Source organism: Bos mutus, chromosome 3 (assembly GCF_027580195.1).
Source record: "Bos mutus isolate GX-2022 chromosome 3, NWIPB_WYAK_1.1, whole genome shotgun sequence".
In the NCBI taxonomy this organism is placed as follows: domain Eukaryota; kingdom Metazoa; phylum Chordata; class Mammalia; order Artiodactyla; family Bovidae; genus Bos; species Bos mutus.
The window spans coordinates 23,465,020-23,492,284 of record NC_091619.1 but is presented as its reverse complement, the minus strand read 5'-3'; the positions used below and the strand labels follow the sequence as shown (position 1 = coordinate 23,492,284).

General features: G+C 39.7%; 1 protein-coding gene across 5 annotated transcripts in view; it reads right to left on the bottom strand.

Moving 5' to 3' along the window:
• The window catches only part of SPAG17 (sperm associated antigen 17), a 254,867-nt gene extending 229,805 nt beyond the window's left edge, over window positions 1–25,062 (bottom strand). For all 5 annotated transcript variants that reach the window (XR_011463620.1, XM_070367411.1, XM_070367415.1 and 2 more), the window contains exon 1: window positions 24,929–25,062. Coding sequence is in view for 4 of the 5 variants with exons in the window: in XM_070367411.1 (XP_070223512.1) it covers window positions 24,929–25,015 (87 nt within the window). In the remaining variant the exon portion in view is untranslated. The remainder of the gene's footprint in view (window positions 1–24,928) is intronic.
• Window positions 25,063–27,265: the final 2,203 nt, after the last annotated feature.

Genomic DNA, 27,265 nt, shown 5'->3' with positions numbered 1-27,265 from the left:
ATATTTAGCAGCACACTGTGGCCCCATCCCAGGAAGGTCTGTGGGTCTGAGACTGACTTAGAGCTGATCTTGACTTAAAAGGCCAAGGCTGTCGCTGAGAAAATACTGAAGGGCAAAGCAGATTTTCTCCATCCTCCCCCTTCCTGCCCCTAATACACATTGTGCAGCCATGTGCCATGTGAATTCATAATTAAATGTCTGTTGATGCTGGTTCAGTGGTGGCTGGGCCTTTAGCACTATCCTTCAAAATGGGCCTATAAAAAGCCCATTTTGGTAAGGACAGAGAGGCCACTGTGGTAGAAGCAGGGCCAACCCACTCCAAGGCTCTCCTTTCCTCTTGGCCATCTCAAGGGTTACTTCCTCACTCAGGACCCGAGCACTGTGGCTGTTGCTGTGGGAGGTCCCCACTACTCCCTGCCCACAGGTGATGAAGCTCCCTCATACTCTGGTGGCCCCTTGGAAAGGCATTGGTCATTGTGGCATAGTGATCTTTGAGCCTAGCCTCAGGATACAGAATGCCTGTTTTTGAAGCTCATTGAACAAGCTGTGCATCCTTGGGCAAGTTACTTAACTTCTCTGTGCCTCATGTATAAATAAGGGCAAATACAGTACCTTGCTGCTAAGTCACTTCAGTCATGTCTGACTCTATGCGACCCCATAGATGGCAGCCCACCAGGCTCCCCCGTCCCTGGGATTCTCCAGGCAAGAACACTGGAGTGGGTTGCCATTTCCTTCTCCATTTAACTCTAATCCCTGTCTTTTCAAAGCTGATGATGGGTTGACATCTCTGACAGATCTGCGCTTGGGATTGTTTTAAAGATTGAATGAGAAAATCTATAGAGAGCCTTTCTCGGCACAGCACTTAGCAATAATCAAAGCCATCATGATGGATATTATTTTGGGAGTTTTCCTTGCATTAGTCATTAGAACAAACATAGTTATCCCATACATGCTGTTTCAAGTGTGGAAAGCTTATGGGTGAACCAAGAAAAAAATCAAACAATATCAACAGCTGCCTCATGAGTGACAATTTGTAAAACAGTTTTCTTTTGATAACAATAAACTTGTTAATATATTTTAAAAATATTTTAGGTCTTTGGAAGAGATGGTAAAAAATCATGAACACAGTATATTTAAAACTCTACAGGTATAGAATTTTGGGAGCTGTGGGAGAGAATGTGAGTGTGAGGCAGGAGAAGGCTTTAAATCATTTTGTACTTGGCGCAGATCTGTCAGAGATGTCAACCCATCATCAGCTTTGAAAAGACAGGGATTAGAGTTAAATGGAGAAGGCAATGGCAACCCACTCCAGTACTCTTGCCTGGAAAATCCCATGGACAGAGGAGCCTGGTGGGCTGCAGTCCATGGGGTCGCTAAGAGTCGGACACGACTGAGCAACTTCCCTTTCACTTTTCACTTTCATGCATTGGAGAAGGAAATGGCAACCCACTCCAGGGTTCTTGCTGGAGAATCCCAGGGACGGGGGAGCCTGGTGGGCTGCCGTCTATGGGGTCGCACAGAGTCGGACACGACTGAAGTGACTTAGCAGCAGCAGCAGCAGAGTTAAATGAGTACAGAGGCTGACGGAGAACAGGATGAGTTCTGAAACAGCCATACACAGAAGACTGGGTACCAGGCTAGTTTTCATTAGAGATGGGGACCTGCTTACTTGAAGAACTTGGATCAAATGTTTGATATTTGCATTGCAAATACTCACCTGGTTAATCTTATGGATCCAGATCTGAAATACTGATATCAGGTAGGACTAGATCTTTAAAACAAAAGCAAAGTGAGCTTTTCTGGTAAGTGGCCTGAGCTGACCTCTAAAAATGGTGCGCTATTCACTTGACCCAGAAAACGCCACAAAATCATGCAAATCAAGGGTTCTTTGTGTTCACTTTAAGAACACTCATGAAGTCACCCAGGCCATTAAGGGCATGCATATCCAAAAAGCCACCAAGTATCTGAAAGATGTCACTTTAAAGAAACAACACGTGCTAGTCCATTGTTCGGTACTAGTGACTTTAGCAGCCGTCCGTTGTTACAAACGGTAGAGTTGGTAGGTGTGCACAGGCCGAACAGTGGGTCTGGATGGGAAGGGTTGGTGGCCCCAAAAAAGTGCCGAAGTTTTACTGCACATGCTCAAAAATGCAGAGACTAATGCTGGACTTTAGGGCATAGATGTAGATTCTCTGGTCATTGAGCAGGTCCAAGTGAAACAAAACCCCGCGGGTGCAGGATTTACAGACCTCCTGGTCGGATCAATTCCTCCATGAGCCCTCCTGGCCACATTGAGATTATCCTTACAGAAAAAGAACAGATTGTTCCTAAACCAGAAGAGGAGGTTGCACAGAAGTAAAAGATAGCTCAGAAGAAACTGAAGAAACAAAAACTTATGGCCTGGAAATAAATGCTGCAAAAAATAGATGCAAATAAAAGTTAAAAAAAGAAAAAAGCAAAGTGACTGAAGTTTAGTCTGGATAGAGACCCTTAGGGCAACCCTCTCTCTGGATAAGACCTGTTGCTGCTGTATTCTGGCTCCCCTGTGTCCTGATGGGTGAATTTCTAGAATTCCCCATCCATTCTCTTGGGTAGAATAAAAGTATCCACATCACTTCCTATTCAACTCAGAGTCTTAATAGTTGATTTTGCTAACTGGATAAATAAATATACCCCAACATTTTGGTAAAATTAAAAGAAAAAATTTTAAAGTATTTTCTTCTTTCCAAGCTACCTACAGTTTTCAAAGGAATCACAGTGACTCCTGGACTAACTCAAAGGGATGCCCTGCTGAGGAAGGTATTTTAGGCAATGGGCTGGGGCAGTGGAAAAGGCTTCGCTAGAATCATATCACCTAGATAACTTCCTCCTGTGCCCATGTGCCTGGCATATAGTAACATTCAATAAATGTTCCTGGAACTTAGCAGCCAAAACCACACACTAAAGAGAATTTTCACACATTCTTAATATGGGAATGCCAACTAAGTACGTGGCATTTTATCAGCTACACTTAGCACTTTGGAGGGAACCATGTCTCTGGATTAATGAGCATTTGAATGAAAGGAGGAGTATATTCTCTTGCAGTTTAGACAACACTACAATGCCTTATGGAGAAGGTGATGGCACCCCACTCCAGTACTCTTGCCTGGAAAATCCCATGGATGGAGGAGCCTGGTGGGCTGTAGTCCATGGGGTCACAAAGAGTTGGACATGACTGAAGTGACTTAGCAGCAGCAGCACAATGCCTTATATTCATTGATAAGAACTCAGCAGTCCAGAAACATCTTTTCTGTGTATGCACAGTACTTGTCTGGTGATCCTTGCTTCATGAATTAAATATGATCACTAATTAAAATTATTGAAGTTCTGGTGTAAATATGCAGAGCTTTGAGATGGTATCCAATTCCGCCTCTGTAGTTTCTCAGCCAAACGACCTTGGATCTATCTTTGTGACAGTTTTCTCATTTATAAAAACAGATCTAATAACACAAACTTCCAAAGATTGTTGTATATACACAATAAATAAATGTATATATATATATATATTACATATATACACATATATTATATATATATACAACTTACAAAATGCTTCATATATACTGAAGCATTTTGTAAGTTGTAAAATTCCATGTAAAATAAAATATTAATACCTGTAAAGAAAAAATTCAAAATTTCCTTAGAAAGTCCTGCAAAAATGGGTTAAATCAGGTAATCATGTCTTTAATTTTCAACTTGGATATGTCCTGAAGATCTTCTGACAGCCTCTGAGCTTAGGCTGTTTGATTGTTGCTCTTTTGTCTCTCTGGTTTCTTGGCCCATCCCAGCAATCTAGCACGTGAGTCTAATTCAGTTTTGCTCCATGCATCAGAGAGTTTTAAGACAGCTATTAAAACACCACATGGAAAAGCTTTGCAGGGAATTCTACTCCACACAGAAACCACAGAAACCACTACACACCTTAACTATCTCCCCGCCCCCCAGAGTTGGCTAAAATTACGGCTCCATTATGTTAGTACAAGCCAACCAGTTTTATTGCTTGGAGCAAAATCTGAGGTCCAAAATGAACTTCAGAGCATAAAAAGTAAGGCAAACCTCAAAAGGAAACAAGCTTCTTTGGGTTTTGAAACAAATATTACATATCAGAGGCATTCTTCTAACAGAGGAGACCAAGCAAAGCCAAGAGGCGTCCTGCTAATTGCTCCACAAATGTAAAATTGGAATCAGGGACTCACCCGAAAGAAAGATCTCTTTTCATCATCAGATATTAAAGGCTACAACCTTTCATCAGTTCCCTCCTCAGACATGAGACCCTTATGTGCCTTCCTTGAGTCCCTTCAGTGTTGAGTTACTATCTTCCACATTAAAAACTAAGATATGTGTGTGTGTGTGTATATATATATAATATTTATTTATTTACTTGGATGCCTTGGGTCTCATTTGTGCCACCCGGGCTCCTTTGCTGCACAGCGCATGGACTCTCTAGTTGTGGCACACAGGTTCGAGAGCATGTGGGCTTCAGTGGTTGCGGTGCTCAGAATTAGTTGCTCCACAGGATGCAGGATCTTAGTTCCCGAACCAGGGATCAAACATGTGCCCCTTGTATTGCAAGGCAGATTCTTAACCACTGAACCACCAGGGAAGTTCCTAAATATTAAGATATATTTTAAAGATGTATTTTCGAGACTCAATATGAGCTCATTAGTTACTCAGTTTTACTTTTTTGGCCTTGCTGTGTGGTCTGTGAAAATCTTAATCTCCTGACCAGGGATCGAACCCATGCCCCCCGGATTGGGAGTGCAGAGTCTTAACCACTGGATCACCAGGGAAGTCCCAGTTACTCTACTTTAGCCCTTTCCTTCTGTTTTCTTTTTCCATTTTCCTTTCTCTAATTAAATGCCATTTATTCCCTAGGCATCAGACCTAATTCATGAACTTGTATGGATCTGGCACTAAGACTTCAAAATAAACAGCTGATGCTCTTTCTAATGAGATATCCATGCCCCACATTTGCTTCTTGGTTAGGGTTATCTCACTTATTTGTTCACTACAAAGTCACTAATACAGCTTAATTTCTATGTCCCTCTTGAGTGAGTGCAGAACATCTAAGGATGCGTCTGATTATCACAAGGATATAAGACTGTCCTGATTACCAGCCCTCTATCCTATTTGACCCCAAATTCAAGAAAGTGTCCAAGAAATGTCAGTGTTGTGGTAATCAAATTTCATTCCCTGTATGATCTCTGATACCTAGAAGCAGAACAAAAATTCTCTGACGACCTGATCTGATTTTTAAGCCTAAAACTGTGATCTTCAGATTATGTTATGGGAAGAAGGGGTGTGCATGGATGATCCTGGCTGAGATCAGATCTTCTAGTGCCTGAGTTTTTGTTATGTGAGGAGGGAATGTTGCATCTATCTGAACACTGGGGGTGTCAGGAAAACTGTAAGAGTGCATCTTGAGCAAGAGGTGTGGCAAACAATCTGTGTCCTGACTCAATTCAACAAAAAAATAGGCAGAGTCCTCCTCAACAAGCGTTTGTTAAATTGGTATGGTTAAATGTCCTTTATGTGGGACTGCCTTTGTGGCTCAGATGGTAAAGAATCCGCCTGTAATGCAGGAGACCTGGATTCGATCCCCGGGTCAAGAAGATCGCCTAAAGCAGGGAATGGCTCCCCACACTTCGGTATTCTTGCTTGGAGAATTCCATGGACAAAGGAGCCTGGCTGCCTACAGACCACAGGTTGCAAAGAGTAGGACATGACTGAAGTGACCAACACGCTAAATGTAACAAGTTGTAAAGGATGCCCCCAAATGACCAAGGTATGAGTCTGAAAGTGAGCTAATAGTGCTTATACTTCAAAATAAGTTCCTTAAAAGGCCTTTTTCTGTGCAGACTGACCACCCAGTTGCTCTGTCAGGGGAGTTAGGGTGCGTTGCTCTCCAGAGCTGGTTCTTTGCAGCAATCCCAACTTTAATAGGAGAAGGCAATGGCACCCCACTCCAGTACTCTCGCCTGGAAAATCCCACGGATGGAGGAGCCTGGTAGGCTGCAGTTCATGGGGTTGCTAGAGTCGGACACAACTGAGCAACTTCACTTTCACTTTTCCTTTCATGCATTGGAAAAGGAAATGGCAACCCACTCCAGTGTTCTTGCCAGGAGAATCCTAGGGATGGGGGAGTCTGGTGGGCTTCTGTCTATAGGATAGCACAGAGTCGGACATGACTGAAGCAACTTAGCAGCAGTAGCAGCAGCAGCAACTTTAATGGCTGCCCAGGACCCAAGAGTTGTTCCAGGAAGGCAAGAGGTGATGGAGACCTGCTTCTGAGTGAGGAAACTGGGGTCAAACCTCCAATTCATGTTAAAAGTATCAATCGATATTAATACAGACTAGAGAGAGGACAGATTAGAGTGTGGGGGGTGTCTGAAGGAGTTCCTGAGATCTTTTTTCCTAGAACTCTTGTCATTTCCTTCAGATCTCCTCTCAACTCTCCCTGTTTGAGGGAAGGGTTTCTTGGGAGATGGTCAAGAAAGTGAGGGGGAGGAGAGTCAGGAGCGGAGGCATCACTGAACCCAGAAGGGGAGACAAACACTAGTATGTCATCAAAGGAAATTAGGTTACCAGTATCCTCAGCAAAAAAGTCATACTTTAGTAAAACTGCTTCCTGCCTAATCCTTCACTCCTGTAATCCTGTACGTCCTCATAACTCACCTATCTCCTTTACCATATGGATCTCACGTGGTTTAATGACCATGTGATAAAATAGAAGAAAGTTAATGCTCATGATAAATTTCAAGGCCTTACACCTGGTTATGGTTATTAATTTTCCCCTTACACAGGTACTTGGAGTCTATTTATTGGTTATATCAGGGCAATAATTCATTATAATTATTTCTTTCCTATTGATTTCCTAATATAGGCCTTACAATAGCTCTTTCAATAGTAAAATGAAAAGACCACTGGATTTAGTATCAGAAAACCTGATTATTAGTCCTGATTGCAACCACATGGTCTTGGAAAAACATTTATGTACTCAGAATCTAGACTTTCACAAAATAATACTTACAGTAAAGAGTCACTCATTCAATCACTGTTTACTGAGCAGTTACAATGGACTTCCTGATAGCTCAGTTGGTAAAGAATCCACCTGCAATGCAGGAGACCCTGGTTCGATTCCTGGGTTGGGAAGATCCCCTGGAGAAGGGATAGGCTACCCATTCCAGTATTCTTGGGCTTCCCTTGTGGCTCAGCTGGTAAAGAATCCGCCTGCAATGCAGGAGACCTGGGTTTGATCCCTGGGTTGGGAAGATCCCCTGGAGAAGGGAAAAGCTACCCACTCCCGTATTCTGGCCTGGAGAATTCCATGGACTGTATAGTCTACGGGGTGGCAAAGAGTCGACTTTCATGACTGAGCGACTTTCACTTTCACTACGTGCCGAACAGTGAAGTAGGCATTAAGAATAGAATGCACTGGCATAAGGCATAATTACTCTCCTTAAAAAGCATTAGCCTGGGGAAGAAAATACACAATGACAGAGAAAAGAGATTATAGTTAAAAGTATTTCATAACAAAGAGCTATACAAAGTATCTGTTTCTTTTATGATATTATTTGCCCTAATTTATTCCCTAATAACATTTGCTATGTGGGTACCTATGCTACCCTGGAGATGGAGGATGCAAAGATTAATAAAATACAAGAAATTAAAGGAAAGGAACTAAGACTATATTTCTCAACATGGTGAGACTTCAAAACTAATTTTAAAAAAAGAGATAAATTGCATAATTGGCAAGCATAATATGAAACCATTTGTGTAAAATTTCAAAATCATACAGTAAAAGTATTATAGAATATTAATGGATACAGATAAATAGATACACAGGCTGAGGGGATGTTCATTCATGATAGTGTTTGCTTCTAGGAGGAGAGAGAAAGGAATGGAACAGGAGATGAAAATAAGGACAAAGTGTTTCTCCATTCTTTTCCCAGTGTTTATTTAAAAAAATAAAGAAAGACAAACTAGAAACCATCACGATGGTATAAATGTGCTTTTATATCACGCTGTGTGCTTTCTTGCACTTCAAAAAGTACTAGAAAGAAGTCTCTGCCTTCAAAAGACCCATAATCTAGTAAGGGAGGCAGGCATGTGAACAGTCATTATGTAAAATGATGTGGGTTCTATGATGCATCACATCCTCCCTGTGTCTTATCTCCCTGCCTCATGGGAAGCTGCCATTTGAAGAAATGGAAGGGATTCTTTGTCGGTGTCTCTTGCTCATTCACTTTCTATCTACACAGTGGCCCCACTTCCACCTCTTCAGAAGACCAAGGCTCTCCAAGTTTCTTCCCCTTTTCATATTTTTGTCTCAGATCTTCCTTCACCAGTCTTGAGGACTTGCTCCTTTTCTTGGGCTGAGAGAGAGATTCTGACCCTTTCTCTCCTGTACTACAGCAAATGACCCCCTTTCCTTTTACCTGTTTTCGAACTTGGTTCCTTCAATCCTCTTATCCCCCTTCAGTTTTCAATCCCTTCTTCCCAATTCCTCTCCCTCCCATTTCACAAATGCATAGCTATCTCCACCTAATCCCAGTCTTCCCACTAACTATTTTGTGGAATCCTATCCCAAGGCCACAGGTGCAAGGCCTCGCATCAAGGCCACAGAAGCGGAGCCCAGAAGAAAGGTCACCTTTAAAATTGTCTAAGCCCCATTGCAACCACTGCCAAAACCCCTTGATCCTTACCAGCCAGCTTCCTGACCCCAAATTAGGCAAAAATGCCCACCCCTGTACTCACCCTGTAGCACCCAACCAATCATTTAATGCTACCCTTCGGGCAGGAATTTTCTTTGTCTTGAGGCTATAAAAATTGGCTACTAGCCCACAAAAAATGTCAACTCTCCCTGGTTTTTCAAGAGGTCAGCCTGCTATGTTCGCAGCTTCCACGTTATCTCTGCTCTTTGTTCTTAATAAATTCACTCCTTTCTGTAATGCTCTGTGTCTGGAAATTCTTTTCCAACCTGCTTTAGGACTGCCATACACATTTTCCATATGATCTTCTTTTATTCAGAGTTAAATTTTCCCAAACATGGGACTTGAGGCCCACCTCCTGATAAGACATATGCCTCCCATCTTGCTCCCTCCTTCCTCCTTCTCTCATCACCACCACTACCATCACCACCACCAACTCTATTGAAATTGCATCCTTGAAGATCACCAGTGGTGTTCTCATCACCAAGTATGGTTGCCTGGCCCTGTTCTACCTAGATCTCCATAGGGAAGGATTCAAATGCCATTTTGTGTCCCTTTCTCTGACCTGATTCCCATGATACCACCCTGTCCTTACTCTGTCTTTCTACCTTTGGCTGTTGCTTCTCTGGCCACCAGGCTCTTTCTTTTCTTTCTGTCTCATAAATGAGGACCTCTAGATATTTCATAGAATTCTGTGCTCAAACGTCTGTGCTTCTCTCTGTTGGATATTCTAGCTTCTCCCATGGCATCCACTTCATCTCTCTACTGACAATCCCTGAGTCAATGTCTCCAAACATGGCCTGTGAACTACAGTCCATATTTTGGATTTTCTGATGAATTTCTACTTTGATGTTTTACAGTCATCTCAAACTCAGGATGTCTAAAAGCTGAGTTCTTTATGCCTCTTGTTGTTCTGTTAGTTGCTCAGTCATGTCCACCTCTTTGTGATCCCATGGACTGTAGCCTATAAGGCTTCCCTGTCCATGAAATTCTGCAGCCAAGAATACTGGAGTGGGCTGCCATTTCCTCCTCCGGGGGATCTTCCCACGCCAGGGATCAAACCCAGGTCTCCTGCATTGCAGGTGGATTCTTTACTGTGTGATCCACCACAGATAAAATTACTCCCTCTCCTGGCCCTTTCACAAACAATAAAAATCACCTAAGTTCAATTAGCTAAATTTGTCAGTTTCTGAGACTTGTCATTTTCCCCAGTCATCCTACTTCAAATCCTCCTCCATTCTCCTTTTGGATATACAATCAGTTACTTTCTTTCTAGAAACTCTTGAATCTGTCACTTCTTTTTTTATTCTCATGACAATTCATCTAGTTCAACCGATAACTACCTCAAACCTAGACTATTGAAAATACTTCCTACTGGGTCTATGCAAGCCTCCAAAACCTTCTTCCATTTATAACCTATTAATTTTTTTCAGAGACATCAATTTAATCATTTCATGTTTCCCTCACAGTATTTTAATTGTCTAACTCTTAGACTGCAAATTCTGTTCCACATGATCAAGACCTTTGGTCTCTAGACATGATTGCTCCTAGTTACTAAACACCAGAGAGATTAAGCTAAACAAGTTTCTTCAGAAAAACAGATCATTGCTTTAAATATATTTTAGAGCATATACCCTTCTGAGCAAAAGTGACATCTTCATGTCAAAGAGTAAAATAACACATCCACAATTATCTCCATCACAAAGGCTGAAAATCTGGTCCTAATAAATCATTTTTCCACAAACATTTTCCTAGGTTGCTGCTAAATTTATAAGGTATGCATGACAAGTTGAATAATAAACACTATCTAATGCATTATTGTGATTACAATAAAATGTGTGAATAATGAAACTCTATCCCTGTTCAGTCACCTAAATACTTATGCAAAGACAGAGGTGGCTGACATAATGAAAAAAAATATGAAAAAGAATGTATGCCAATGTATAACTGAGTCACTTTGCTGTACAGCAGTAATTAACACAACACTGTAAATCAATTATACATAAATAAAATTTTTTAAGACAACAGAGGTAGTTGAAGACAATATTCCTAACCTTTAACTAGTTTAACCAAAAGTCAATTATTAAATACATATATGGAGTCATAAGGGCTTCCCAGGTGGCTCAGTGGGTAAAGAATCCACCTGTAATGCAAATGTAGGACCTGGATTCCACCCCTGGGTCGAGAAGATCCCCTGGAGGAGGGCATGGCAATGCACTCTGGTATTCTTGGCTGGACAACTGCATGGACAGAGGGGCCTGGTGGGCTACAGTCCATGGGGTCTCAAAGAGTCGGACACGACTGAAGCAATTGAGCGCGTACACACACACACCACACACACACACACACACAGAGTCATATGCATTTTTTGATATCAGATGATTTTTCACTGGTATTTATACAATTTGGGGGGTTTACTCCCCACACGTCTATTCAACATACCCTGCCTGAGAAACTGGTATGTTAGCTGTAACACGTAGGGCCACACACCATAGTAACATTTAGCAGAAAACAAAGAGGACTAACACAAAGTATCAAGGTTGTGAAGGGTAAAGAAGAGGTAAGGTCAGGAAACAGGACTGACTTCATTTTAGAAAGCATTTCACAAATTTTCATACTAAAAATACTGACTTACCTTGGAAGTGGAGGAAATGTTTCATCAGAGTTAGAAAACTTGCTTAAAAACAAAGGTAAGGTTAAGCAGACACTTCTCTTGATGGAGAAGCATTAACAGAGAGGAGGACCTTCTTTGTATATATCTTATTTAACCACCTTTATGCAAGATGTGCAAACAGTTACAGTGAAACAAAAGCTTTTAGAATTTGGTGCTAGGCGGTTTCTTTCATTGCCGTTTTGTCTAATTCCTTCATTTTGCAGATGGGAAAAGGAATCTATAGCATGGAGACTTGGTCAAGGTGTCACATAAAGGAAAAAACACATCCTGATTCCCAGACAACGGGCCTTCCTCTACCACTCTGCCTTGCCTTCACTGGCAGACACTGACAGTGACGCTGTGTGCCAAGGGAGTAATTAAACACTGCAGGGAGACTTGACAAAGCTTTCTGAATTGAGCAGGCACGTGTGTCAAATGACATTCATTGTATAAAATGTAAGTAGATGCATTGAAGAAAACATAATCTAAACTCTAGTTAGAAGTTTAGAGGCTTTATATAATGCAGCAATCCCACTCCTGGGCATACATCTAGAGAAAACTAATCCAAAAAGATACGTGCAGCCCTGTGTTCATGGCAGCATTATGTACAATAGCCAGGACATGGAAGCAAATTAAATGTCTATCGACAGATGAATAGATAAAGAAGATGTGGTACATACATACAGTGAAATATCACTCATCTATAAAAAAATAATGAAATAATGCCTTTTTTCAGCAACATGGATGGACCTAGAGATTTTTATCTTAACTAAGTCAGAAAGAGAAAGACAAATATCATATGATATCCTTTATATGTGGAAACTAAGAAGATATGATACAAATGAACTTATTCACAAAACAGAAACAGACACACAGACATAGAAGACAAACTTACAGTTACCAAAGGGGAAAAGGGCAGGGGAGGGATATATTAGGCTTGGGATTAGCAGATACAAACTACTGTATATAAAATAGATACGCAACAAGGTCCTACTGTAGCAAAGGGTACTATGTTTAATATCTTGTGGAATAGCATATGACAAAGACTATAGACATAGAGCTGAACTACCTCACTGTATACCAGAAACTAAAACAACACTGTAAATCAAATATACTTCAATTTAAAAAAAAGAAATTTCTTTTATGAAACGTTGAAAAAAACCTCATAGGCTTTGATGATCAGTTATAGGAAGGGTGACTGTTTAATGCTTTCCCATAACTCTCAGCTTAATGTGCTGCGGTTCTGGTTAAAAGGCCTTGGCTCACCAGATCTAGAAAAAAAGTGGGAACAAAATAGAAAACATTACCTTACAGCTGTACAAAACTAGAATATCTTTGTACTTGGAAAGCTGTGTTGAGTTTTAAGCGTAAAACCTAGAAAGGGACTGAATAGCTGGAAAGAGTCACAAAATGGCAAACAAACTGGCCATAGGGTAGGAGGGACTTCAGTGGGGATGAATGACTGGAACAAATTTAGATCAGAGAGGGAGAAAACTATTATAGTATGTCTTAGTCTGTGTGGGCTCATAACAGAATACCACAGACTTCGGGGGTTTTAAAAAACAGAATTTTGTTTCTTATAGTTTTGGAATTAAAAGTCCAATATCAAGGCACTTGCAGGTTGAGTGTCTAGTGAGAGTTCACTTCTTGGCTCATGGAGGCCCTCTTCTCACTATAATGTAACATAGCAGAAAGAGGAATCTCTCTGGAGTGTCTTTTATAAAGGCAATAATCCTCTTAATGAGAGCTCTACTTCCAAGGACCCATCTCCTAGTACCATCACATTAGGAATTTAGTTTCAACATATAGATTTGGTGAAGGACAGGGAAGCCTGGCGTGCTGCAGCCCATGGGGTGGCAAAGAGCTGGACACGGCTGAGCAATTAACAACAACAACAATATGAAGTACAGTAGAAATACAAAACAAAAAAAATTATGGAATTAAAAAGAGTGATAAGTGACTTGGAACTTCATATATTACTAATGGGGTATAAACTCGGAGAAGGCAGTGGCACCCCACTCCAGTACTCTTGCCTGGAAAATCCCATGGATGGAGGAGCCTGGTAGGTTGCAGTCCATGGGGTCGCTAAGAGTCAGACACGACTGAGCAACTTCACTTTCACTTTTCACTTTCATGCATTGGAGAAGGAAACGGCAAGCCACTCCAGTGTTCTTCCCCGGAGAATCCCAGGGACGGGGGAGCATGGGGGGCTGCCATCTATGGGGTTGCACAGAGTTGGACACGACTGAAGTGACTTAGCAGTAGCAATGGGGTATAAATGGGTACAATCCTTTTAGAAAACTCTGTGGTTGTAGCTACTAAAGCTAAACATAAGCCTGTCCTATGACCAGCTTTTCCATCCCTAGTTACATACTCAGGAAAGTGAGTACATATGTCCAAAGAAAAATCCATATAAGAATTTTATAGTAGTATCATTTGTAATATCTCAAACTGCAATGTCCCAATGTCATTGAGATGACCCAGATGTCAATCAGCAAGAGAATACACAAATAAATCACAGTACGTTCATACATGGAATACTGCAGTCATCAAAAAGAACACATGATTTATAATGCAACAACATGTATGAATTTCACAGACTTTATGTTAAGCATAAAGAGTTCATGTGTATCATTTAAATAAAATTTAAGAACAGGAAAAGTAATTGATGATGGTAGAATAGTGTTAATAGTCAGAACAGAGTTAATTTCCTTGGGGGTGTAGGTATTGTTTGGAAGAGGCTTGAGGAAATCTTCTATATGACTGAAAATGTTCTAGATCTTGGTGTGTACATATACCAAAAGGCATTAGAGTGAACATTTAATACTGCCATTTGTTTGTTTTACCTCAGCAAAAAAAATACGGAAGGTAGGAAGAATGTGATTTAAAGGTGGGTGGTTGTGGTATAACAGGAAGAATGACTGCATTTGTTTTCATCATTCCTCCAATTATGAAGGACTGAGTGTATTCAACAGAGGGGACCCAAAGACAATATGACTCACTACTTGTCCCTGAGAAGCGCACAGTCAAGTGAGAGAGCAGATCCACCAATAACTCTAATATAATTACCATCATCAAGGCATGCATACGTACTGTGGAAATATGGCGAACTTAAATAGGAAATAGGAAGTCAGTCTTAGTTGTACAGAGGAGGTACATCTGATTTATATAGGACTTTTTTTAGAAGGGCATTCTAAAAAAATCCTATATACATGAAGGCACAGAATTACCTAGCAGGTTTGAGTTGTGGAATTGTTAGGTATGACAGGGGCTGGGACAGAGGAGGGACGATGAGGCTGGAATGGAGCCCGGAAGAAGGGCCAAGTAAGTAATAGTAAGGGTTGAGATTGAAGCAGGATGTGACATGATCATATTGGCAGGACAGAAGGACAAATGGGTGGCCATGTAGAGGGAACACAGAGGGGAGAAGAGGAGACAGTTCTGATACCTCCTGGATACACACAAGTATGCCCACCTAGTGGGTGAACTGGACTATAGGCTGGATGGTAGGAAAAAATTGGTAAAATTAGGAATGAAAAATATAGCCTTGTTAGTACAAACTGATCAGTATAAGATGTTGCTTTGATCATTGATACCTGAGTTCCTTAGCAGTGTAGCATGAGGGGAATTTTGCAGCATGGCTTATGGTCTAGACTTTGTCCTGATAGGCAGCAAAGGTAAATTGTGCATCTTTCCCTAAGCACTCTGGGCTTCCAGAGGACCCCCAGTCATCCTCCTCAAGCTCAAACTATTGCTTCTGACTTGCTTAGTTTTTACAGTTTGTAAATGATAGTGTAATTCAATTCCTGTGTACATAATTTTTATTTATTATGTACTTATATTAATAACATGTTATGTTTATATAAGTTTATAATATAAACTGTTTAAAATGGAAATCCACAGTGAAGAGGACTTCAAAGTTGGATAGGTTTTTAAAATTTTTTTCAAGTATCATGAATAGATAAGTATTCTGACTTTTCAGGAGATCAAAGAAGAAAAATATAATCAATATAATCTGAGGCATATTCTGATACTATGTAAAAATAATTATGACATTAATAAATAGCTTGTATTTCTGAAGTGCAAAACAACATAATTCTTTCAACATAAACATATGATTAATTAAATTTGATTATATTGCAAATAATATAAATGTTGGGTGGAAATGGAACTCTTAAGTTTGTGTTGTTAAAAGTTGAATGGGCAAGCACATTTTTTTAATCAGAATGGCAAACAGGTTTTGCTAAAGCTCACAATTTCAAAAAGGACATTTTGAAATAATTAATGAAGGAAAATTTAAAGAACATAATATATAATCAGTTTCATGCATTAAAAAAACTGAAACAAAATTTTTAATCAAAATGTGTCAATGAAGTAATTGCAAAACATTTAAAAACATATCATCAAAGCTTTTAACATAACCTACTATGTAGTTAAACATAAGTGAGCATTTTTAGACATAAAATACTCAGCTGAACTTCAAAAAATAATATATGGGTGTACCACTGCAATGTAGATTTACAGCTTTGACTATGGCAAAGCATTTATCTACTGAAGGGAGAAGGAAACCTTTAGGAAAACATATAAATCAAAGTAGCACATTCAATTACTATTGCTAAAACTTTGTATGTTTCATGTAAAAGTGCTTTAATAGTACCTTATTTGCAAAACTCAAGATGATAAAACACTAGAATTCCCTGGTGGCTCAGATGGTCAAGAGTCTGCCTGCAATGTGGGTGACCTGGGTTCGATCCCTGGGTCAGGAAGATCCCCTGGAGAAGGAAATGTCAACCCACTCCAGTATTCTTGCCTGGAAAATCTCATGGAGCCTGGCAGGCTACAGTCCATGGGGTCGGCTACCGTCCATGGGGTCGCCAACAGTCAGACACATCTGAGTGACTTCACTTTCGGGTCTTTTCTTTTTCTTTTTCCTGTTAAAGATGCTAAAGATATTAATAGTTAAATGTTTTTTGTTGATCTGGGGGTGCCAGTAGGACAGCACCTGTGATATCTCAAACTATTTGAACAGGTACCAAGAAAGATGGCTTCACTGAGAACCATTAACATGAAAACAGTGCCAGAGTGGTGAAATGGAATTTCTGGAGTTTCAGCCCACAGTTTTTTGAAAAAAGTTCCAAATGTTTTGTTTCGGTTGTAACTCACTGTAGACCCAGTTGCATCATTATACCCAGATGATGCAATAAAAGATGTATATCAAATAAATCAATATAAATATTTTCTTTTCACTACCATGTATTAAACATAAACCAGAGACAATTAAATTAATTGAGATAATTAAGATAATTGAGCCCTTCTAAATGTCAGGTGCTGGTGATGTATTAATGAGTGAGACATATCCCTGCCCTCACAGAGCTTACTATCACAAGAGGGAAAACAGACACTAAGACAAATGAAGTAGAAGGTCAGGAACTGAACGAGAGTTGAGTGAATAGAGAGTGAAGATGTAGTTTACATAGGGAGGTCAGGGAAAGCAATATTTGAACAGAATTCCGAAGGACAGTTGGGAGTGGCTCATGTGACCATCTTGAGAAGGGTCATTCTAGGCAGAAGGCATAGCAAGAGCAAAGGCTGTAAAGTAGTAGTGTTCTTGCTGATGGATTCAAAGCCTGCCAAAAGGCCAGTGTAGTTAAAAGAACCACTGTGGTTGCTGTATGAGGACAAGACTACAGGGCAGCGAAAATGGGAGAAAGAGGCTAAGTTCTGAAACTCTTGAGCTGTTTGTAGCTAAGCAAGATAGCAGTACAGGTGGTGCCAAAAGAAGAGATGATCTAGATGATAAGTCAGTTTCAAAGGCAGAGCCAACAGGATTCAGCAAAGCTTGATTATGGGATACAGGAAAGGAGGAGGAACAATGAATGCAAGGGCTTTGGCTCTAGTGACTTGTTGAATGAATGGTGACACCCTTCAATGAGAAGATGAAGACTTGGGAGAGAACAGGTTTGAAAGGAAAAATCTAGAGTCTGGGTTTGGATGTGTGAATCTAAGATAACACGATAGAAGTTTTTAAATCTTCTCAACAATCTTTTTAATATCTGCAAAGGAGGTATGACCACTGTCTCTGTTTTATGGGTATCAAAACTAAGTCTTTGAGATTTTCTCATGAGCAATGAGTTGGGACTAATTCTGGAGATCAAAAAAGGAAACAGGCCAGGAAATTGAGGCAGTAAAAGCCAGTCAATGAATTTAATTCAGTAGGTATTTGTAGAAGACCACTATGTACTAATCACTATTAGGTGCTGTGGGCAAGAGGGAGGGAATTAAAAATATTAATCTTTTGCTATCCTCCAGGGATTTGCAATGTTGTAAGAGAATGCAGGAACAGTAGGTAACACTGAAAGTATTGTACCATAGCTCAAAGTAGGATAGCATTAAAGATAACAATCACTGAGGTAGCTTAGTGGAAGGAGGAAAGTCAATAAGGGCCAGAATAATGTGATTAAACTCCTTTCTGGAAGATATGTTGTTGTTTAGTGCCTAAGTCATGTCCGACTCTTTGCAACCCTATGGACTCTAGCTCACCAGGCTCCTCTGTCCATGGGATTTCCCAGGCAAGAATACTGGGATGGGTTGTCATTTCCATCCCTTCCTCATCCAGGGATCAAATCCATGTCTCCTGCACTGGCAGGCAGATTCTTTACCACTGAGCCACCAGGGAAGGCCCTGGAAGATATAAGGGAGGGTTTTAATGAGAAGAAGTTGGATGGAGGCAGGGAGATCTTCAGGCCAGGAAACTGCATGAGAATAGTCAGCATGTGCCTGGGGATACCACAAAGATCATTCAACTGGAGCAAAGGAAGATAAAGATGTTTGGGCAGAGAAAGACCAAATTAGGCAGGGTTGTGAAAGCCAGGCAGACTATCTCACATTGTACCCTGTGGGTAACTGGAAGCTAATGATGGTTTCTATGGCTAGAGCTGAAACATGATCAACGTTCACCATTTCTTAACTAACATTTTCCTAGTACGCTGCCAAACTCATACTGGCAACACTTAACATTTTACTTGTATTTAATATTTTTCATTTGCAATAAAAATGATCACATATAACATCCAGGTAGATATTTTGACATGCAAACTCCCTTTGGTTCCAAACTCATTCAAATAATACATTTTTGTCCAAAAAGAGAAATTATAATGTGAGGTTATGAAAAGTCCATTTCCCTCTTAACATTCTTCCTAGCAACTCAGTTGCTTTCATTGGCTTTTATTAAAACAACCTTTGTGCGAACTGGCAATTTGTTTTGTAAATATCAGTGAAAGCATATTTCAGAAAATATTGTAATAAAAACCAACTCAATTTCAGAAATATGCTTGCTGCCAGACATCAGTCTTCAGCTCATATTATGAGTATTTCCAGTAAGTCTTAAATACACATTAACATGAGAAATAGGTTACTGTTGAAGATCAAAAAAGTTGAAAAATCCTGCACTGCCTCTCAAAAATTATTCAAGGGTTCTGTCCAATAAAACATATTTCTCTTTTGATAAACTGCATTCATAATGGTTTCGAGCACAACTGAACATTTTTCCTCCCAAACCTACTTAGACTGTTTATTATCATCCTAGCATCTCTATACTTTATAACTTTATTTAAGAGGTCTGGAATATAAACATTTCAGCAATACCTGTCCAAAACCCTTATCTACTTTCCAAACCTTTACAAGGTGTAAGCTTTGTTCCAGACTCCCAGAAATTTCATTACTGTTTTTTCCAGTGTGTACAACTCAGCAATTGTCACTAAGCTATGTTTAATAAGAGACAAGTATTATTTCCCAACTGATGTATAATATAATGAGGAGTAACCGCTAACTTGGAGAAGGCAATGGCACCCCACTCCAGTACTCTTGCCTGGAAAATCCCATGGACGGAGAAGCCTGGTGGGCTTCAGTCCATGGGGTCGCTAAGAGTCAGACACGACTGAGCGACTTCAATTTCACTTTTCACTTTCATGCACTGGAGCAGGAAATGGCAACCCACTCCAGTGTTCTTGCCTGGAGAATCCCAGGAACAGAGGAGCCTGGTGCGCTGCCGTCTCTGGGATCGCACAGAGTCGGACACAACTGAAGCGACTTAGCAGCAGCAGCAGCAGCAACTGCTAACTATATGTTCTAAAGAGCTTTCACTTTAATGCCTCCTGGTTGGCAGAGAAATATCTCTGTGAAGTGAAATGGAATCATTGCATAACATTTTTGGGGGTACTGCTACAATCAGCCTATTTATCTGCTGTGATACTTTTTTTTATATAAATGTTTTCTGTCCCTTCCTCTTCTCTTGGAAACAGCTCCTTAGTCTACTAACTGTCCTGTCCTGGTTTCTACAATAAAAGTTTCTTCATATTCCAAAGTAAGTCAGTGAATTAATTTTGTACAGATTTTGAGTATGGGTTTGTGTGCCTAGAAACATGCTAGTCATTGTGGAGTAGATTTAAGGAGTATAAGATATGATTTTTCTGTGAAGCAGCTCACATGATACTTAATGCTCTATAAAACATGAAATGATAGCAAATAATTCAAGGCATACTTGCAACCAAGGACTGAGCTGTAAAAGACAGGGCCAAGAGCAAAGGTGAGGGAAGATAAATGTGGGTTAGGGTAGTTAGGAAAGCTTACTGCAAGGCATGGCTTTATGAGAGCCTAACTTTCTCCAGCAGCTCATTGGCTCCTTCGTGTGTCTGTACTTCAAGGAGACAACTGCCTTGCCTGGAGCAATTCAATTTGATAGTTAAACGGGGACCAGTTTAAAGAGGGTTGAAGAAGCCAGGGTGATTAGGTTTTGAGAGTACAGACAGTCGCTGATGCTTTCTGATGGAGGAGTGAACACGGTGTGAGCAGTGTTTAGGAAAGGTACAGTGGCCACTGGTTTCACACACAGGCTTGGTGTGACAAAAATAGATGACTCCATAATAAGTAGAGGTGAGGGGCTACTGTAAAAATTCAGGGATCAAAATGAAGAATGAAGGCTTGAGAAAAGAGAGGAAGAGACAAAAGTGAGAAAATATTAAAGGAAATATTAAGAGAGCTTTGAGGCCAGCTGAAGAAGAAGAGCAATGACTCACTCTTGATGAACTTCAGTGACTAAGGATTCCAGTGCCACTGACAGACATTGGAAAGTGGAGAGATGAAGGTGGTCTGAGACACTGAGGAGCCAAATTTCCACAGGCACAACCAGGAAATGTGGCATATTTCTAGGTAGTAGAAGGAGGCATTTTTTCACACTTAATAGCATTTTGTATAGATCTTGAAATTTGAAACAAAGTATTTAAATTTCTCCTTAAATTTGGTTTCAAATATATTTTTTAATTGCAAGGTCTATATTAAATGCTATAGTTATATCATAACATATAGTTCTATTAAGGAAGAAGGACTAGAGAGAAAATCTGTAATCTGGTCCCTCACGTGCCAATTCATTGCATATTTTTGGACCAGAATTTAACCAGAACTTAAAATACTTGAATCCTCAGATCTCTTAAAGAAGCAGGTTAGCCCAAATACCCCAGGAGCCTCAACCTCTGAGTGAGTATTGTGAAGGACAGCATTACCATGTATATTATTAATCTGTGCCTTTGATGCAAATATTATTATTCATTTGAAAGGGATAAACATACACCGATAATGAAAATATATAAATTTTAAAAGCAAGACCCCATGAGTCTCAGTAAAGACCTAAATATATTACAGTAGATATTTACAAATGTTTTAAAATATGTGGATATTTATATTAAAGAAGGATCAAAAGCTTAATCAAGAAGTAAAATCTTATGAATGTAAGGTAAATGACAGTAAGTGTCCAATACCTAAGTAGGGTATTAGGGACCTAAAATCATCTTTACAAAGTGAAATCAGCAAATTTGATCAGTTTGATTAGTGAGGCTGGCTGGGTTAAGGTATATGTGGATTGCCAGAATTTTTTTTTTTCTGGTTTTTAACAGTTTCTATGGTGGGTCACAGTAAGCAAATGAAATAATTGCTATGCAAATAGTTGGTCTTACAAGTTATGGCTGCCTTCTTGCCACACCTAAAAATGAGACCTTAAACTTGGAATAAATGAAAAGATATAATCATCCAAGGATATGAAAGTATTTAAGAATTGCTGGGAGGGATTGGGGGCAGGAGGAGAAGGGAACGACAGAGGATGAGATGGCTGGATGGCATCACCGACTCGATGGACGTGAGTTTGAGTGAACTCCGGGAGTTGGTGATGGACAGGGAGGCCTGGCGTGCTGCAATTCATGGGGTCACAGAGTCAGACACAACTGAGTGACTGAACTGAACTGAACTGAACTGAAGAATTAAGATTAACAAAATCTCAAACCACACTCTACCTATGAGATTTCTAAATCAACTCAAACTTTTGGAGACTCCTCAAATTCTGAAGACCACATTTTTGGGACAAAAATCCACAATTAAAAAAATGGGTGTTTCCAGGTGCTGGGTGGGGGAGGGAGGTAGTGGAATTAGGAAATGGATATAGTTTCAGTTGAGGAAGATGAAAGTGTTTTGAAGATGGAAGGTGGTGATGGTTGCACAATAATGTGAAGATACTTCATGCCATTCACTGAACGGTACATTAAAAATGTTTAGAGTGATAACTTTCTTGATATATGTATGTTTTACCACAATAAAAAATACAAATAAAGATATCTTAGACCAAAATGCTTCCAGATAGCACCTTTTATCACCGAGGACCTGGGTTAACACCTGTTCCTCACTGTGGCCAGTAGAGGCTGCCTTGACAGTTGCATGAAAAGATTTTAATTTATATAACACCAAAGCATCTCTAACACTTAATGCTGCTAGATACCATAAATATAATGTCTATGTCATATACAAGACAACATTAAGATGCATTTTTATAGTCTTGTCCCTAAATATTTCCAATTTACCTAATTTGAAGTGTGACAGTTCAATACACTAATAATGTAATATATTCATATATAACAATATTATCTATTCACATATATAATAACAAGCTAAATGTTTGGATAACAAAGTTAGTAAATGATCATTTGGTTGACAGAATTAATTTACGAGCAATGTATACCTAGAAGGTATCTAACCTGCATTTTTTCCTCTCTCAATTTAAGTGTCCCAGGTTCATTTAAGGCACATATTGGTCTCCTTTCTGAAAATAAGTGTCCTCCTGCTTTCTACCTATTCAAACTTTACCTATTCTTCAGAACTCAGATAAAGGTAAATATCTTAAAAAGCATTTCCTGGCTATCTCAGCCCCCTTTGATCTTCCTAACCTCTAGACTAAATATAATCATCTAATGCTTAGAAAGAGACTGCCTTGTATTATTTGCTATCACTTTGTGTTTTAGAGCCAACTAAAATGTACTGAAAATTTGATGATTATTCTAGCCTCCAAGAGACAGCCCAAAATACTGATCCAAAGTAAATTTACTAAAACCAAGTTGTGAACCTATTTATTTTCTGTAAACTCTAGTGCTGGTCCATGCAAACAGGACTTCAAACTTACTATTGATTAGGACTATTTAATCAGTTAATTCTAAAAACTGGCTTATGGAAGACTGAGAGGAAAACTTCCCTCTCCCTTCACACACAATCACAGAGTCACACACACATACTCAACCATATATAATGGAGCACAGTTTGCACAGCGGTAGAACTCCATAGAAAGAAACCCTGGGAACTAAAGCAGTAACATTTTTTGCACACCCAATATGTACAAATAACTTTGCTAGGCCCTATGAATAAGGAATTCACACATCTATAGTCATCTTTAACCCAAATTCAGTCTATTACATTGTGGTTAGGGCATGCCTCTGGGCACTGGACTTCAGGCTTAATTTGGGAATTTTCCTCTGGGATCAGACATGAAACCAAGCTGAGAAAAAAATATGAGAGGAGGTGGAGGGTAGTTGCCTTCCCTCTGCAATAAAAAACCTTCAGTTTGTTGTATTTCAACAAACTGACCAAAGTTTACTTGTTGTAGTTAAAGTTACATATTTCTTTGAGTCCAAATTCTTTCTATTACATATAAGATTTATTGAAATTATATTGTTTAGGCAGGAACAAGAAAGCTGAATATTATTTCAGGTTTTCAAATCATAAGGGAAAATAGTGCCTTTAGGTTTTCCATTCAACTAGGAAAATTATAGCTTCATATTTGCAACACTAAAGCTTAATGCAATGTCAGCAGCTCCATCAAACTCTGTTGTTCAGCAGTTTATAATTCAAGCAGAAATGTTCTCTCCAAGCCCAAACTTGGCCTACACAATTTCAAAGAAAATGGAGAAAAAATTATTTTGGCTAGTACTGAATTATAAAAGCAAAAGAGAGGGTGCTTTTATAGACTATTTTAAAAAACATCTTTGAGAATTTGAGAACGTAACTGGGAATTACTGAGTTGACATCCTTCATTCCTAAGGTTATAGAAATAACCCCAATTTCCATGACATCATGTCAGAATCGGCAATATCTCAATTACTTTCACAAAATTCTTCATCTGGTGGAATTTCATATCAGACAGGATCACTGTTCACAGGGAAAAACAATAATAGTGGAAAATAAGGACAAATAGAAATCTCTCATGAGAACATCATGAAACTTCAGATGTATTTTTCCTTTAAGTACTCACTCTCTAGTGCAACAGATATGCATAGAAAATGAAAAAAATTTTTTTCCAGTTTTTTAAGGTGTTTTTGGAATAGCAGCCCGGAATTCCCAGAATTCCTCCTTGCAAATGTTATCTTTGACTTAGAAACAACTTAGTGTTGAAGTGAATTTCTGGCAGCAGATGACAGGAGGTACTGGGCTGCCCAACTCACTGGAGGTGGTGGGTATGAGTAGAGTGGAGAACTGGTCAGTGATGGATGGCAGGTGGGTTATAGATTGCCTTTGTGTCATCCTATGGATGAGTCTAGCAGTCAACCCCTCACTACTCTGATCTCCTAGACTACCTTCAAAATACATCAAAACGTTTGATACTGTGGTATTAGGGCATTGCATAAGAAAGTCATCCTTTCCTATCTGTAGAAGGCTCCTTTGTATTAAATACACTGATACCAAATGCATTGATACTCCATGTCTGTTTTCATACAGCTCTTACTGAAGCCGTACTATGTGCCAGGCTACAAATGAGTCAGCAGGATTTTTACCTCAGGAGAAATCAGGAGAAAGTGAGTAGTTCATAAAGACAACTCCAGTACATTTGCGGAGTACCTTCTGGATGCCTTCACTGAAAAGGATGGTGAGATGTCAGAGCCTCTACTCTTCCCCCACCACTCACTTTCATCCCCTCTTGAAACCCAAGTCCCCTTTTCTCTTCCCTCAATGCTCCCTGCGGGTGGGACCCTAGGATTTTTGTGAACAAAACCATCAGTCCTGGGAGAGCGGTGCCAAGTACAATTTTCCGAGGGGGCAGCGGTGATGTCTAGAAGAGAAGGCCAGCCTGGCAGCGTCGCCTGGAGTCTGGCTCGGGCTTTCAGCACTGGAGTCGGGGTAGGGGGGTGGTCAGAGAGGATTTACGGGGTTCCGGGCATACCTGGTTGAATTGTGCAGCTATGAGCGAGGGTTCCCATATCTTAGAGCCAGTGGTGGTTGTCCCGCCTTTCTCTTTCTTGGGTGCCATGCAAAGAACGGGAGGAGCATTAGCCTCTAAACTGGCCTCAGGCCCGGACTAAGCGTCCCCGCTGCCACAGTAACCGAAGCCACGCCCAGTTCCTGAAGGGATTGGCTGCCCTCTGCTAAACCTGTTCTAAAGGCTCTGGTCAACCGCTTCCGTCGCCACGGTAACCGGCAACTTGTGGGCGGGACTCCAGTCCCCAAGGTTAAATCAGAAATTCCCAGTCGTAGAAATGTGCAAGTGGAGGAGGAAAGGATACAACTAGCCTCGAGCTGGTCAAGCTACTTTCTTTTACTCCCACCCTCTGCTGCTTCTTTAGAGCCTTCTCTGGTCCGAGGAATTGTCGAGAAATTCAGAATCCCTAGAATCCCGTCCACGACTTCTTTACCAAGATTTCTTCCACCTTGGGAAACTCAGAATGAAGAACTGACTCCACTCAGAGGACAGCCCATGCTGTTTTCTCTTCCTCTCTAATCTGCCCAAGATGCTTCTCTATGTGAAGCCAAATTTGTCTCTCCCTCCATCCCCTGCTTTGGTCTAGGTTCTGCCTCCCAAGGCCTTACTAAAACAGGTCCAATTACTCTTGCACAGGATCCTTGATATAACTGTAATCAGAAAGAGTGTCTATAAACTGTTTTCTCTTCCTGATTAGCCCAAGTTCTTTTACACTGTGCTCCACTAAGTAGTCTTTTCCCTCTTTCCCTCACATAGCACCAATATCTAAAGTATCCTGATCAGAGTTCCCAAAGTAATAATGAAAGTTATCATAATAATCTAACAACTCTTGTTTCTTGAGCACTGGTTATATGCTGTACATTGTTACATTATTTACTTAAAAACAATCTTGCTCCAAGTCTCACAGTGTATCACTGATGGCACTAGAATTAAAATCCAGGATTATATGAATCCCAATTTCAGTGTGCTTAAATTCTACACTACTATTACCACTGTTTTAGGCCTGCTAAAATGAGAGATGTCTCTCTTTTAGACTTATTTTTATTTAATTTTTATTACAATGGGACAACTTTGAGGACAACCAGGGGCAGAGTTCAGCCAAAGGTATTTTGCTATTTCTTTAGTCTTTAGTCTTTTTCACTATATAATGCAGTGTGACCAGTGCTTACCCATTCCTCCCAGCCCTGCACTTGGCCTGGAGGTGAGGTGTTTCAATTATTCCGATGGGCCAGGGTAGCTAAGATGATGCATGTGACTTGAAGCTTAACTTCATTCAGCACAACCTGCAGATGATCCTTCATTGCAAGAAAGTGTTCTGACACTTTTTATTGCTTTTTTTGAGGAAGAAATTGTGTTTGAATGGGATAATGATACCTATTTACTACTGTCTTACTTCATCTGAGGTTTAAAGATGATGCTTCTTTTCAACTATTGTTCATAATTTGGATCAATGAAAGGAAAGTTTCTCCTCCTACCCCACTTCTTTACAACAGATATTAAAGAGAAAGTATAATTTATAGAAAGTCTTTCCACAGGAAATTTACAAAAAAAATTCCACTTTTATTTTCTTGTTGAAATATGAATGGTTTATCTTTTGGGAGAGTAGATGCATGCAATCACAAATCACAACCTGAATCCCTTTCTTCTTGTCATAAGGATAAAATATCTGATGCATAGTGATGCCAGAGGTATCATGCCAGAAAGGGATTTTCCTGAGGGTCTCCAGAGCAACCACCCAGGCCACCATTGACTCATTATCATAGAATTTTCTCCAAAATTTGATTCTTCACTAAAATTTTCTATATAAGATGAAAACTGTCTCTGGATTATAGCTTGAATATAAAGATTCAAGCTTTATATTGAATATATAAACACTTATAAATAAAAAAATAAGTAATAACTGATTACATCATTCTGAATTTTGATCATAATTTTTCCTATAGGTTTTTATTGTTTGGGAAAAAAAAGTCCTATGTCTTTTCTAAAAAAGCAGTAAAAAAGCTTGTTGTCCTTCCAGTTATGTTTTATAAGAAAAAATTGACTAGATGTTTATATATGTCATACCATGTTATCAATTTTCTTTCTTCTTGAATGTGAATGCATATTTCAAATAAAACATATTACATACAATCAGTTCAGCAAGATCACTAGCAGATGATTAATAAAACAGACTGCAGATAAGAAAGAAAAACAATGGAGAAAAATGAAATAGGGAGAAAAGAGTAAAATTAAGTGTTATTTTATAATCACAGAGAAAATGTCACTAGCTTTGTCTTACAATTTAAAGTTGTAAGTTACATC